We start from the raw sequence: 15,191 nt of genomic DNA, 5'->3' as shown, positions 1-15,191 counted from the left end.
CAATCTGGCATGCATCATTTCATCTGAGTGAGGCCATATTTTCATCTTTAAAATATCCACAGTGAAGGTTTGATGCCTGCTTTATTTACAGAAATACCATGTATTTGATTGGATGAAAGATAACTGTGTGAGGGTATAATCATAGGGTCCTGGTGGTCCAGCTGTCTCGCAGAATTTGGAAAAACAATCTCATTTGTCATATCAGGAAATATAAATCTGCACTCATAACACAATCACTCGGGTTTACCCCATCATCAGCTTTGACAGACACATTTAAAATCTCTGCAGTTAGCTCCGATATGGCCAGTATGATTTTAAATTCATGAATCTTTTTTGTTATTACCTGGTGTTTCTGAAGGTGGAAATGTGGGAACTGGTTCTAGTCTAGACAATAAGAAACTGCAGTTGAAATAAGAGCACCCCCAGCTCTTTGAAGTCCAGCCCACTTCAGCTCCCAATGCAACACAAAGGATGTAACGTTAAAATTGATGGAAAGGATTAGGGCTGGACTGATTTCCATACAATAGGGTAAAAAAATAAAAACGAGGCATGAGATGAAAGCTTTGGTTTCTTTCTGTTCAAACACCCAGAGATACTTACAGAACAAAGACAGCTGCACATAAAGAGGATTTCACAAATGATAACCTTCTATTCCTGCAGGCACTGAGACTCAAAATGGCTGAATAGAAAAATAACAGAAATCATACATCGATTTCAGGATGGGGCTACAGTTTTACTGCAGTCCCTGGTGCACCTTTGTCTTCTTTTCCTCTCACTATTTATCCATCCCTCTGTGTGAAATAGATTATTAGATTAGTATGCACTAGATCCCAACAGATCTATTTTCTCACTAACAACTGCAGAACAACCCAAATCCCTCTGGATCACTAATCTAGCCTCCAAATCTATTTCACCTTGGACTCAGACTCTTATTGCTCCTTTAATTCCTCTGTGGTCAATAATGAATTAAGGCAGACCTGCCAACGTTGTAATTGAAATGGCTAAACTGGCAGGTTACTGCTCTGCCACAATCAGATATGATTTCTGACTCATAGAAACTTTTGTTTCCTGTCAAATGTTGCTGAGCTGTCTTTTGTACCCAGAGACTCTGAGAATTAGACCTCTTTGAGGCTGCAAACAGAAGAAGAAGATAAGCTGTCAGGTGTAAGGCGCATTGCAATGCTGAGTGTGTATGTATACATTATAAATGTTAATATAAATAAACAAGGTGGGTTCACTTGACTTAAACTATGAAAATGAAAGCTACCAGTAAATGACGATAACAAGACGTCAATTATTACTGTTTATATTATGGTTTTATATTTGTAAAACTTTCGCAGAGCCTAGAAAAGCATTGCAAGGGAGAGAAAAGGAATATGCATGTGCAGCAGGTAGCCCAAGCAAAGCAGGAAGTGGAAAACATTTCCTGGTATATGCACTAAGCAAACAATTATTATTCAAGTGAATGGCCACCATTTTGGATTCTAGTATCCAGTTCTTATAAAACATCTCTAAAGAATCTCCAAAGTAAAAAAAACATTGAATTGAATTACAAAATATCACAGCCATCCATGTGGAAGATAAACCGCTGGTGGCACTAGATGTAAAGTCGGGGGTTACCAGATATTGTATTTATTTATCATCTGCCTGAAGTGGATATCTGCACACAGTTAAAAATAAATTCATCCAATATTTGTTTAGATGTTTTAACTATTTATTTAAAGTCAGAGTCTTCTTCTTACCCTGGGAGAGTAGATCAAATCATGACAAAAGGACACTTTTCTGTGCAGTTTTAAAGACCTATGATGAGCATGTCTCCCCTGTCATGCCATCATCTGGCCACCATTGTTGCCCCGCTGACTCCTTCGACCTAATGCAGTGCAGTGTTCCACTACATCAATTCACAGCTTCCACACCCTCTGAAATGCATTTGATTAGTCACCACAGCACAGCAACGGGGACATAAATAATTCATCTGTGCAAATGACAAATGAGGCAATCAATCCAGGGACAGCATTCAAAGAGAAGCTATTCAAATCCCCTCTAAATTCATGTTCTGTCTTTTTGTAGTTGTGGAAATTTGAATGCTGAATTCCTCAGATTATGTTTCCACCCTGATTTCCACAAACTACACCATTTTGTTTCAGAAAACGTTTTCCAATTAAAGACATAAGTCACTATAGTGCCTGTGATAGTTTTCTCCGACCAGCAGTAAAGTCACACCCAGCGGCACTAAATGCTGGACATCAGAGCCTGAACTGCACAGGGAACAGCCGGCTCTTTGAAACAGGACATTAAAGAATGAATAGAAGATAAGGAGGGCTGGTCTAATTTCATATTCCATCTGACAGCAGATACACTTTCAATTAATGCAAAACCCTTTTGGATGAGCTGAGCTCCTCTATGTGGGATGAGATCACACTTTACTCTGACCTGTGAGACTCAGAGAACAAAGAAATCTGATGTATAATCTGGCCACAATTATTCTGTCCATTTTAGCCTGAGTGATGATTGGGAGCCTGACAGCTCAATCACAGAGAAGGCAAATTAGGTACAAAGACAAGCACAAATACATCCAAATCTAATATCAACTACAATGATTGAATATGAATTACTTCAAAACATATTATGTCTGGTTAACATTAGCTGATAACAAAACCCTCTGAACCTGTATCTATACCAACAAGAAAAAGGCTACATTTATACTGTATGTGTTTGGTGCTGAAAATGTACAGTTAACATATTGTTGAGAAACTGAATGAAGTTAAAGTTTAAGTGGCAGTTGAGTTATAATTACTGAAAGAGTTTGACACGGCGTTTAAATGGAAGGTCTAAAAGAAGCAGAAATGTTGGCCTAAGTGTGTGAGTGTTGAGTAAAGTGGAAACAAACTTTAAATACAAAGAGAAAATCGTCTGTTTCTGCATGCTCTCAGACGCAGGTCACAGATACAGAAGAGATTTCTGACGCCTTTATCAGGAGGCAACATTCATTCTCTGGGCCTTCCAAAATGATAAAAATGAGGGGCAAACACTGCAACATCAAAATGTGACAGCACTAGGGTTAATGAAGGTGAGGTTTTGGAACCAAAATAAAGTGATCTGTTATGGTCAGAGAAACGGAATACATTTATTTGTATGTATATTTCATTTAGAAATATTAAAGATGTTTACAACAGCAATATGTTTACATTGAGCTGTTAAGGAATTTCCATTATAAGTTATCTCTTCAACAGGCAACTATATCCTTACCTCCAACCATGGAGGTATGACACAATGTTTGTGAACAGCACTCATGTGGTAGAAAACATCAACTCAAGATCAACATTGGAAAAAGCTGCCAAATCCATGAGACTCTGTGGAGCACACACAATATCAAACAACAAACATATTGCTATAGCAGCTGTCAGTCCTGTTGTCAGAGCAACAGGCCCCCATCCGACAGAAGCCTCCATCTTGCACTCCTTTGAAGGAAAACACTTGAAGAACATGTAAAGGTGGTGGATGTACCGTCTGACACAAACAAGGCCAACAGGCAGAGAACGCTGTCATGCTGACGTGTCTGAGTGCTTCACTGAACTCTAAACTGCCGGCAAACTTTTATTTTGTCTTGGGGAGATAATCGGCACTCTGTCCGCGGCAGAGTTTCCCTCTCATCCATCACCTCCCAATGCTGTGTTCCTGACTAACAGGACAAAACTGACTGTGGGCTAACAATCTTTCACTCCAGCCTACATACGACTGGACTGAGGTGAAAGCATCGGCCTTTTGCTGAATTACCTTCCCTTTAATCAATGACACCACGTCGGAGAAAATATCTCCAGGAAAGTGGCGGGGGGGAATCTGTATCCATCATGCACGTCTGCCATGTTGCTAATAGATGACCTAAATGCATCACTGTGTCAAGAATCATCTGACATTCATCAAGATGTAGAAGGGATATAAATAAAAGGACAAATGAGAGCAACACTATAAACATGAGTTATCATCTCATCTGAAGCAGAGCAGAGAGACGAATATATTTGAATATATCTTTTTAAAGAAAACTAAAAGACACTTGCTTTTTACCCTAAAGACAAAGAGTGCATCAATCAACTACATTCAGGTTATTTGACAGAAACAAATCTCACATTGATTGTGAGGATTGACTGAGGAAAAACGCTGCGTTCACTTGTTCATAAAATTACTGATGAGGATGCCAACGTTTTCCCAAAGATAAGATAACTTACAGTATAACTGAATTTATGAGGCAATATACCTTTTTTTTTTTGTATGTGGCCCTCGGTGAAAAAAGAAAATGTTAATGGTAGGTTTATTTTAACAGTGAGAGTAAGAATATCAAAAAGAAAATCCAGAAATGTGCATTATATAAAAGATAAACATTGATTTGCATTTAGCTGTAGATAATAAGTATTTGATTCCCAGTGTTGAAGTGATTGTGCTTATCGCAAACGTTTCATTGTAATTCAGGGATCAACATGCTGTGTCTTCAACTGTGTCGGTACATTTCAAATTAGAGGGCAGAGGCTGTACCTGAGCGTCCATTAGCAGGTGTCTCATCAGAGTCATGGACTTCCTCAAGGTGTCCCTCTCTCCCGGCATGAAGGACTCGTCCTCATGAGCCACGCTGTAGGGTCTGGTCACCATGAACTGAGCAATCTGGTCGTTCAGGCTGTTGAGAGACTGCACTGCTGCAATGGAGGAGAAGGACAGTTGTAAAACCACAAATGCTAAGACACAGGAACACAGTATTAATGGCAGACAATCTATTTTTTCCTCTAATGCCATGTGGGCCGAGGAGCTCCAAAGCTTGCTTCATCTCTCTCTAGCGGGACTTCCTTCATCAGCGGCCTCAGTGGAGCAGCAGCCTTCATTGTTCTCCTCTTTAGAATAATCCCTCTTTTGGACATTGGGCATCATTAGCCTCAATCCATTACCAAGACACAGTAACTCGGACTAATTCATCATATAATCCTTTTGGTATGGAGAGAGTCCCAGTGCTAAGGTCTATTGTGTTGGGTTTGTTCAGAGGCTACAGCGATACAATGAGGAGCTCAGAAGTCTCTTTGGTCACAGCCTGTTGGTGATCAAGAACAAAAAATTAAAACAAGCCATCGTGGGGGGGGGACATTTTGTAAGAGACGTATTAACAAATAGAGTAACGAACATACATAAGAGAGTCACTGCCAATGCTGCAGCTGTCAGTTATTTAGATGCACAATTATTTATTGGATTTTCTTTACAATTAAAAACAAGCAGCTGTCTGATACAGTTATAATAACTCAACAAATAGCTCAACAGAGACGTTTATAATAAATATTTTAGATTCACAATTGATTAGTGATTTATTGATTGAAAAAAGCCTCCATTTATGCATTGTTAACTTCCTGAGAGCATGATCACTACTGCAGAAGTAGCTTGCTTAAGGTTGCTTAGGTGTGACGAGAAGTAGTTACATGCAGGTAGATTATATATATTGCTTCAGTTGTTGATGGTATAAATCAGGAAATGAAAGCATCAAATCCTCTTTATTGTGAAACAAAAATCGGCAAATATTTGGCAGGTTTGTGTTCTCAGTATTATTGTTGTTTTAGTAGACCGAAAGTACCAACATAAGTCATCACAGGGAGAGCGTGTTTGCAAGAATACACTTGCTTCAAGTCAAGCATCACTATGTTTCTCTCTCACAAACAGACACTAAGAGGCTAAGAGGTCAATTTGAGGCGAGAGTGACGGAGAGACCGAGGCGATGTGACTCACTGACATCATTCAAGGTCGGCTTTTCAACAGAATGATCAAAGATTTATGGCAACACCTTTCAGCGCCTCTCTTGAACTGCAGCAGCATGCAGACAGAGGCATGTTTACGAGCAGACTGGGCCCCGCAGGCAGCGCGGCATACATCAAATCAAGGCAGGGTGTGTCGAGGGGGGTAAATAAAATGTTTACAACGGAAGGACGCCGATTGGATTGTAATTTCGCATTCAACATTTACAAGGTGTACCTCTCTGCTCCCAAAGATGGCCAAACACAGGTAATGGCATGTTGCAGCTGCTGGAAATGACATGCTGTGAGAACAGACACACCTCCTCTCATCTCTGCTCCACTTTCAATTTGTACTGAATGCATTCTGTCGCACACTGTGATACATCATGGAGATCGTGAGTGGGTTTCTATGATAAAAAAGATACTTTGACTGCCCTGAATGTGTCAACATACAGTACACCCCAATCAAAATTCAACAGCTTCATCTCCAAAGAAATAAAGCACCAAAGAGACCACTTGATGCTTAGTTTGTTGAACCCTTTACAAAAACAGATTGCTTCTCACTCGTGACATTACAACCAATACTCAATCTCCAGGCTGCTGACATGACTGATAAGGGTTGGACAGCGTGTAAGCCATGAAAATACATCTGCACATATTTAACACTACAATTTTCACGTTTATTAATATTCTTCTGGTAGAGCAAACCAGATGAGGCGTCAGCGTTGAGATGATTCTCTGCTGAGAATATGTAAGCGAGGAAACATCAAACTATGCTTTCACATCGCTGATCACATACACAGTGTATAGTATTCAAAATGGCCGGTCGAAGCTGACCTTATGTGAACTGAGAGATAACTATTCCCTTTAACACTCAGTCCAGGTTCATTTTGGTTGATTGATGGCAATCTTCCATGCATTCATTCTCTACAGGACATATACATGCAGCAATGTTATACTGTATGTTGTATGATTGTCTAAAATGTCTATCACTGAGTCTTTCATTGATTTCCCACAATGTTTCATGATTTTAATTCTTTCTTAAACCTTTTCTGATGTATAAAAAATACTTCATCATCAGATTTCTTCTTTATCTTTTATGTAAAATGTACAATACGTTAAATCAGAGGGATATTGTGTTTTTGTGAAGCAGCCTCCCACACACAGGTGGCCTGTTGTGGGCAGCTCATTACAATCTTCACCCACAGGAGCAAAACAACATCAACAATGAACTCTAATGAGGCATGTTGGGGATTTGTCAGACTCCACAGTACTTGTGAAAGGAGAATATAATGTTCATATAAAAAAAGAAAAATCAGCTCACTCTAAATGCAATCCCTCCTTGGGGAAAAATATCAGTTCAAGTTTCTGTATATGATTGTTTTTAATTTGCGAAATCGTTCAAAATATGAACAAGGGAGGGCTTATGTTTATATTCAGATGCAGTGGAATAGAGTCAAATATATTCAAATGAGCTCAGTCAGCTGTCCCACCAGGAAGTGTGATGAGAGAACATATTAAAAAGACTCTTTTGCTTCTGCCACGCTTTGGGGACTGACTGTTACAGCCAAAGAGTCACAGCAGCCAGAAATCTTCTGCCAAAGCAATTTCAGGAAGCTCCAAGAACTTCACACTTTGGGCCCGAAAGACCCAGAGTGGGATAAAAGGGTGAGGAAATCTGTGAGAATCTGAGGCAATCCCAAAAGAAAGAGAGTGAGGCTACATTTCAATTACAATGATGGCAGATAAATACACAACACAATCTTGTTGAGGGACAAAAGTCTGCAGTGAACCTAGACCAGGGGCCCGTACTACGAAGCTGGTTCAACCTAACCTGGATATGTTTGAGTTAGCCGGTTGGCTTAATCCAAAACATACGTGCTCTCGCTAAACGGTCCTACGACGCTGGTTATCAAGTGGATCGCTCAAGCCAGCCGTGTCCTATCTAGTTAGGTGCGCGTTCACATGAAAGGGGTGGTATCTGGAGCATTCGACCAATCACAAACATGGAGAAGCGTACTGACAGCGCAGCGTCATACTTCCTGAATGAAAAGTCAACTTTAATACTAGTCAAAAATGAAGAAGTTAAACTTTAAACATCCATGACTTAAACACTTTATCCAGGATAAAAGCCACATAGCTGCACCTGCAAGGTGAATACAGCTGCTAACAGAAAAAGTGTTTGAATGCGTACATTAACAGGTTTATAATATCACTGCCCCGTCCAAGACACGAGTGGATCTGACTTTAATTACATTTGTCTCGAGTGTTTCGTCAACTTAATGTGTTGCTTAAAATAATACTTCTGCATACAGTATGTGACACTGTGAGTGTTGCACAGCCAGATACGGCTCAGCTGACTCAGATAAGGAAATATATGATAGGCTACATTATGATGTGATATGATGTGATATGATATGGGACACATCGACGTCTGCACTCACAGTGCCGCGGACTGTAGGCAACGTAATGTTACTTTGATCCATGTTGTGGCAGATATTTAATTAAGCTTTCTTAACATAATAGTATAGTTATAATAGTCAGATTGCTCTGAAGATGGGAGGTGATGTTCTATTCATTTTCACGTTCACACAGTCGGTGATTTTGGCCGGCCGTCTTTCCTGCAACCGCAGTTTAAACTGTATTTCCTCCGCACACTGAGCTCTGATTGGTCAGCAGGCGTGGTGCTTTCGCTGAGTTGATCTCTTATCCTGGAACCTATCCTGCTTCGGAGCACAGACTAGGTTCCAGGATAAGTCACCAAGGAGATCTAGCCCGCTAAAAAGTGAACCAGCTTCGTAGTACCGGAAATCCCAGAAGTTATCTTGCTAAACGAAAATCCTGCTTCGTAGTATACCCCCCTGGTCCCGACCAGGTTAACCGCTAAGCATAAGTTACCATGGAGATCTAGCCTGCTAAAAAGAGAACCAGCTTCGTAGGACCGGAAAGCCGGAGTTTTCACTGAATTTAGCCGGCCAAGCGAAAATCCTGCCCTGGTATACCCCCCAGGGCTGTAACTCCACAAGGAACGTTTCTTTTGAGGCTTTTGAAAACATGCCGCTGTTAACAAAGTTTGTTCAAATGCTGAGATTTGGACGGATCAATTATAGCTTAGCAACGTTTGCTTTGCATAAAAATAAGTGAATCTCTCTGCGTGTCTGACAGCATCAACATAGGCCTGTAATTTTGCTGTTTGCCTCATTGTTCCACTCCACTATCTACAGCAGGGCCCAACACCCGCTGATGCTTTTCACTATGCAATTCCCCAGAGAAATTGGACACTTTTCTCCAAAGCAATACCACTCTATCCTGTGCATTACAAGCGTGTTACAGCATGTTCCACAAAGCTTTTTCTATCTTTATGTCCGGCATACTACACATTTCACTCCAATGTCACGCTTCCACACTTCCTCAAAATGCATTTAATCTTATCCCTATGGCTGGTGTCGACTCATTTCCGATGCAAAGCAGATGGAAGCGCGTGTGTGCGAAGAGCTTTGTCTACCTTTATTGGCAAAACTGGGAATATGTGAACATGGGAGTGCATAATTGTGACAGTGGCTTTAAAGAGATTGACCCCCCGTGAAAAAACACGGCTCTGGGTTTGTTTGTGTCGTCGTGTTCCCCCAGACTGAGAATTTGAGAAATCACAGAATCTGCCCAAAACAATCAGACAGGCAGCATCTGAGGCAGACTGCCAGTCGTCTATCCTCGGTCCCCTGCGAGTGAGAGGATCTCTCAAGGAACCATTTCTCATTTCCACAGTCAACACAACGCAATAGGCATGTTTCGGCTTGTTGAGATGCTCAACTGTATCTGGTCGGATAAGTTCTTCATCCAGACACTTCCAATCCCAACTCAATCCAGGCAGTTCCTGGGAGTAATACCTAACGCGCCTATTGTGAATATTTTGAAGCCGGTTGTAGTGCATGTAAGCAAGCGGCATACAGATGTAAGTACAATAGGCTTTTGGTTACATTTGTGTTGCCAATAGTACAGCTGCTAAGTCAATAAGCTAAAAGCTGTTTTGAGGCTGTAGGGAAGAAATGTGCACATAATGTTAGGTAACATGTGTCACGCCCTGGCTCAAGGACGGACAAAAGAAGGAGACCACACATGATTCATCCAATTGAAGTGCATTTATTTAAAGAAACTAAATTAACTATGAAGTCAGATAATCAGTAATGTATGTAAAAACAAACACACCAAGGTCCAGTAGAGCCAAGCAACCCAAGAGGAGAGAGAGACTGACTGGTCAGGCACCCATACTTGTAGCTGAGCAGTCAAAATAAATCAGATGTCAGCAATCTCTCCTGATTTGGGGGGTGGCTAACCAGGGACCTGAGTCTAAGGCCTAGGGGCTGTCACACATGCTAATATCAGTGATAATATGCACATGTCTTGGAGCTGTAATGTTTAAGATTGGTGTGTTCAAAATTAGTGTTTCCAGATAAATTATCAAGTGTGTCCCAATAAATAGTAAATATATAGTCAAATGCAGTATGCCAAAAATATCAGGATGTCCTACTGCAACCTTTCGCGACTATTCTGACGCACAACCTCCTCCACGGCAGATTTATGAGCAGAGCAAGAGGGTCAAAGTTCAAGGTGCAATGTTATGACAAAGTAGTATGTCTCAATTGATTGCACACTGCATGCGACCGTAGATTTACATTCTTTCTAAGGGCAGCTGCATTATGAAAAGATGTCTGAGATTTGGAATGCAGCACATCAATGTCCATACCAAATTTCATCCTAATCTATCCAATAGCTGTTGTAATATTGCCAATTAAACCATAAATGATATCCCATACTGGCACAAGAAGAACATTTAAAAGATCTCTACAGTCATTAGGATTCATCCCAAGGGGACCAACAATGTTTATACACATCTTACATACATGATTCCTTATCAGAAGTTACCTCTATTCATGTATACTATGTGTTGTAAAGAGATATAAGCCATGTTTCTGTGAATATGACACCCACATCCAGATGTTGTTTAGGAAAATAGCCAGTACAAAAGGAGTACCTTATCTTATCTGCAAATAAAATAATGCTTGAAAAACATTTTTATTGTATAGTTTTTCAATAACCGGTGTCAACACGTAAATATATGTTTACTGTAAGTTTCAACAGCCAATAGCATTTCAATAGAGACATCTTTTCAACTATGAAATAATTGATCCTGGTTTCTATGGAAGAGTAAATTGACTGTTTATGCTAATGAGACAGCTGCTTAAAATAATTACCTAATTTGCCCTCAAACAGGTTATTTATTTTTCATTTCTACTATTCAGTTTATGAACAAGTGAAAGATGTTAAAGGTAAGAAAGTAAGGATGTTGACAGCAGGATTTATTCAAAATAAAAAGAGAGCAATGAAACCTTCCTTACTTTGTTCATACATCCCAAAACTGATTTTGTCAGCCAAATGTATTTCAAACTAACCTTCCTTTCTCGTCTGTCAACAAATAAACACACAGACATGTATTTTCAAGATTAAAAATGCTAAATCATACTAATAATAATTCAAACAACACAAGGGAAAACGTTTGATTATTGAAAGTCTTTTTAAACCACCATAGGATAATCTGTAGCTTGCTAATCTTACAGACAGTAGCTTGTTGACAATAAACACAAACAGATGAAGAGCAAAATGATGAAGATGATATGATACAAATCTCCTCTCTTGAATGTGGTAGCGAAAAGTATTTTTGACACATTAAATGACACCCGTATGTTATTCTGAATATCTCATAGAGGATTTTTAAACCTCACTGCAGAGTTTATGTTCCCATTGAGCCACAATGAGCAGTCATTAGGCCGGACACTGACTACATTTCCTATAATGAAACTAAAGCATCATTCACTGGACCTCACTGCCCTGCCATCTGCTACCTTTTTAAAATCCTTTTAACTGCAGTTTGCAATGAAGGCTTTTTGTTCAAACTTCAAAGTCTCTAAGCCAAAACTGAGACGACAAAGTGAGGGTTATTTGTATTTAGCCTTAAAAACGCTTCTCCGTAGCTTTAGATTATACAAAGGTTTGCATTTCTGTAGATTTCAGCTTCTGACTAACAGATCAAATACTTCTCTCAAGTTTTCAACAGCCTGCCACATTATCCTTAAACCTTGATAGACATTTCTCTTTTACCTGTTCAAGAAACAGTCATCTGAGGTAAATCCCTTTAAGAAACATTGTGATGTAGAGAGCTGCATCTCACTCTGTCAACCCGCTCTGCATCAGAGAATGGAGCTCCAGTGTGGAGACAGAAACTGCAGGAGGGATTTCATTTTGCCCACAGCAACATTGCCACCGCCTGGTAGCTTTGATTCATGCTGCAACCACATGAAACGAACATGTACCTCTCTCAGACGTCTCACAGACTGGGGCTCACACAGCTGCCAGTGAAGAGGTGACAACAATGGCTAAATACTCTTTTGTAACATCTGCCACTGCCTTCACTGAGTCAGGTTGACGCTGATGATGATGACCTAATGTTTTATTTACAAGAAAAATGTACGATAGAGGGGGTAGGACCAGAAACGTTTTTTTAAGCTTCTTCTTGCCCCTGTTGAACATGACAGAGACTATTTGAAAAATTAATTTTTATTGTTTTTGTACTTTGTTAAAATTATTATTATAAGTAAAAAAAAAAAATATATATATATATATATATATTATTATTATTGTTGTATGTTTTGTTTCTGACATGTTCAATACATTGACAAAAAAAAAAGAGTACATTCTGATCTCCCCAAAACCGGTTTGTTATACGCAATTAAAATGTTGGTTTTTAACAGTCCAGAGAAAACGAGGGTTTACATGCCCGCCTCTGATTTCTTATAACTTTGATCAGTGTGCCACCTAGTGAGAAGTACAAGAGATCAGTACAGAGCGATCTTGGTTTGCCTTTCTTCCTTTGACTCAAAGACTTTAAAAAAACAAATGTCAGGAGGGTCGATGAGCCATCGGGTGAACATAAAAGCCTCTGATGGCCCTTTGATAATCTGCCTCAGGCCTCCTCTTCAACACCTAATGAAACCACTCCGAGAGGATTGTGGCTCTCACGGAAATTCTTCCACTCACGCAGGTAATTCATTCACAGATATAAGGAGTTACTCTGTATCTCTGCATCAGATGTAATGGTTTGTGTAATTGAAACAAAAAGAACAACTAACTGTCAGCTTTTACAAAAAGGTCAGGAGTCAGGAGACTGTTTGAATAATTAAGATGGATTGCCAGGGTTAAAGGTGAATTCATGATATTATCAATTATAGGATTTTACAACAGCTTGATACAATTATTGAACAGTAGCAGTTCTTTGAGCAAAGGAATGATAGTAATCCTTAAACAAATGTATCAATGTATGAGAGAAAAAAATCCACAATAAGGTCGTCTCAGGTTATGTGCAATAATTCTAACGCAAACTGCCTCATCTACTCTAAGTCTCAATGGGTAATAAGTGTAGGTGGAGATATTTAGCATTAGTGACAGCAGCAGGGAAAGACAGACGTGAGCATTTGCATTCTTTTCATTCAAATCTATTGTTGGAAAGAAACTGAAGCCTTCTCCTCATACAATAACTCTCACTCTGAATCACCAGAAGATTGCTTAATTCTGTTCTAGCTTTGCTGCAAAAAGCCAACACAATGTCACAGTGTCTACATTTAGCTGGAATATGAAATATACAACTGGACCCAGGAAGGCAAAGGTACATCACTAATACTGTGGCTGCCAGCAGCAACCACAAAGCATGGAAACGAGCTTCAGGAGAAACTTTGAAGATGCCACTGACAGACAGCAGAGGAGAAATGTCCCTGCATCAGCTGAGATAAGGAGGGGAAATGAGGGTCCTCTCCTCTTCTCACTGAGCCGAGGTAAACACAGCTTGTTAGAGCAGACCTGTGTGAGCTCAAACATGACATTTCAAAATCCAGAGGCTGCTCGCTGAAGTGCCTTTCGAGAGCTGGGGCAACAAGCGACACTGGTGACAAGGTTGCAGCCAATTAGGACTGTTTGTGAGCGAGTGTGTGAACCTGTCTTTCAGGAAGGATGAAAGTGGGTCAGAGCTGCAGCGTATCTTTGTACCGGAGCACGACGGCAGGTAACACACAACTCACAGACTTCAAATGAGACAGATGGGGATTAAACAGCTGAACTTCAAATCTGCTCTAATATGGGGCGACAGCTCTGAATCCATTATTATTATCACTTTGATGCTCAAAATTCATATTCGGAGCAAGTTTCTGATAGTAGATGAGCCACACTGAGTTCAGGATGCGGGTATAACCGTTATCATGCATTCATTTCTGTGCAGGTAAACAAACTGTGCGAGTTCAAAGGCGCATCAACTCAACATATTAGCAAGTGAGACATTACCGTGTGGAGAAAACTGTTGCCTCCATATTTCGTGAGCTTTTTTCCAGAGAGGAGAGAGTGGAGCTGTTTAATGATTGCGAGCGTGTCTCTCCAGGTTCACGTCAGCGGAGGACAGCTCAGAGCTGTGATGCAAAAACCACCTGACATCATTGCATGTAGGATGTGGTTGTGAAATAGGAAGGGGGCCTCTGTCTCTCTGATGTTAACTCTGATCTCAGCTCTGTCCACATGCTTGGTACTACTCGCACACAAGGGTAGAAAACATACCACGAGACATGAATGAGAAAGGATTTTATCCTTGCATTAACTAAATCCATGGAGCAAGTTGTGCTAAAAAGGTCAGCTATTTTAGGATGCATTCATTTCTCGTATCTGAATACCTTTGGGTTTTGGACCGTTGGTCGGGGGAAACAAACTATTTCCCTGTTTTCTGGTATTTTGAATATCTTTAATATGTAACAGTTAGCAGATTTAACCATCAACTAACTGGCTCATAGTGGAAAAGCACTTCAGCAAATGATAACGTGGGGAGTGGGAAAGGAAAATAAACAAAACATCATAGTAAAGAGCATAAGCATGTATTACTTTCCAAAACATTTTGACAGATGCACAAGCAATTTAGGAGCAGATGAAGCCTAGTTAGTTATCTTGTAGCTTCTAAAACATCATTTATCAAGATCCTCACTGCCATGCCTAATGACTATAAAAGATAATTTTCATTTAATGTATTTGTTCTACCTTAATTTGTAATGCCATAGTCTTCAGGAGAGATGTTGCTTTTTTAGGCCTGTATAGACTGGCTTTGTTAGCATACTATTAAAACTATTGTGGTATTCTGGTGGTAGGTGCTGCAATACATTAAGACAGTGGTTCTCAAAGTGGGCGGCGCGACCCCCCAGGGGGGCGCAGAGGCATGACAGGGGGGGCGCGAGAGACCAGGAGGAAAAATGGTTATAAAAAAATATATATATATTTTGAAAAATTATTGATTCGAAAATAATATGATACAGTACTATTACGTCTGGGTCTCTGTGTTTCATTAAA

General features: G+C 40.0%; 1 protein-coding gene across 3 annotated transcripts in view; it reads right to left on the bottom strand.

The window, feature by feature from the left end:
* Positions 1 to 15,191, bottom strand: part of kaznb (kazrin, periplakin interacting protein b) — a 114,562-nt gene that overhangs the window by 81,740 nt on the left and 17,631 nt on the right. For 2 of the 3 annotated variants that reach the window (XM_034083515.2, XM_034083518.2), the window contains exon 3: positions 4,531 to 4,688. In XM_034083515.2, the coding sequence (XP_033939406.1) occupies positions 4,531 to 4,688 (158 nt within the window). Of the gene's footprint in view, positions 1 to 4,530; positions 4,689 to 11,918; positions 11,995 to 15,191 lie in introns of those variants that run through there. The other variant, XM_034083516.2, reaches the window with a different exon arrangement.

This window comes from Pseudochaenichthys georgianus, chromosome 5, assembly GCF_902827115.2.
Source record: "Pseudochaenichthys georgianus chromosome 5, fPseGeo1.2, whole genome shotgun sequence".
Lineage (NCBI taxonomy): Eukaryota > Metazoa > Chordata > Actinopteri > Perciformes > Channichthyidae > Pseudochaenichthys > Pseudochaenichthys georgianus.
Note: the sequence above shows the minus strand (reverse complement) of the source record. Positions and strands in the feature narration are given on the sequence as shown.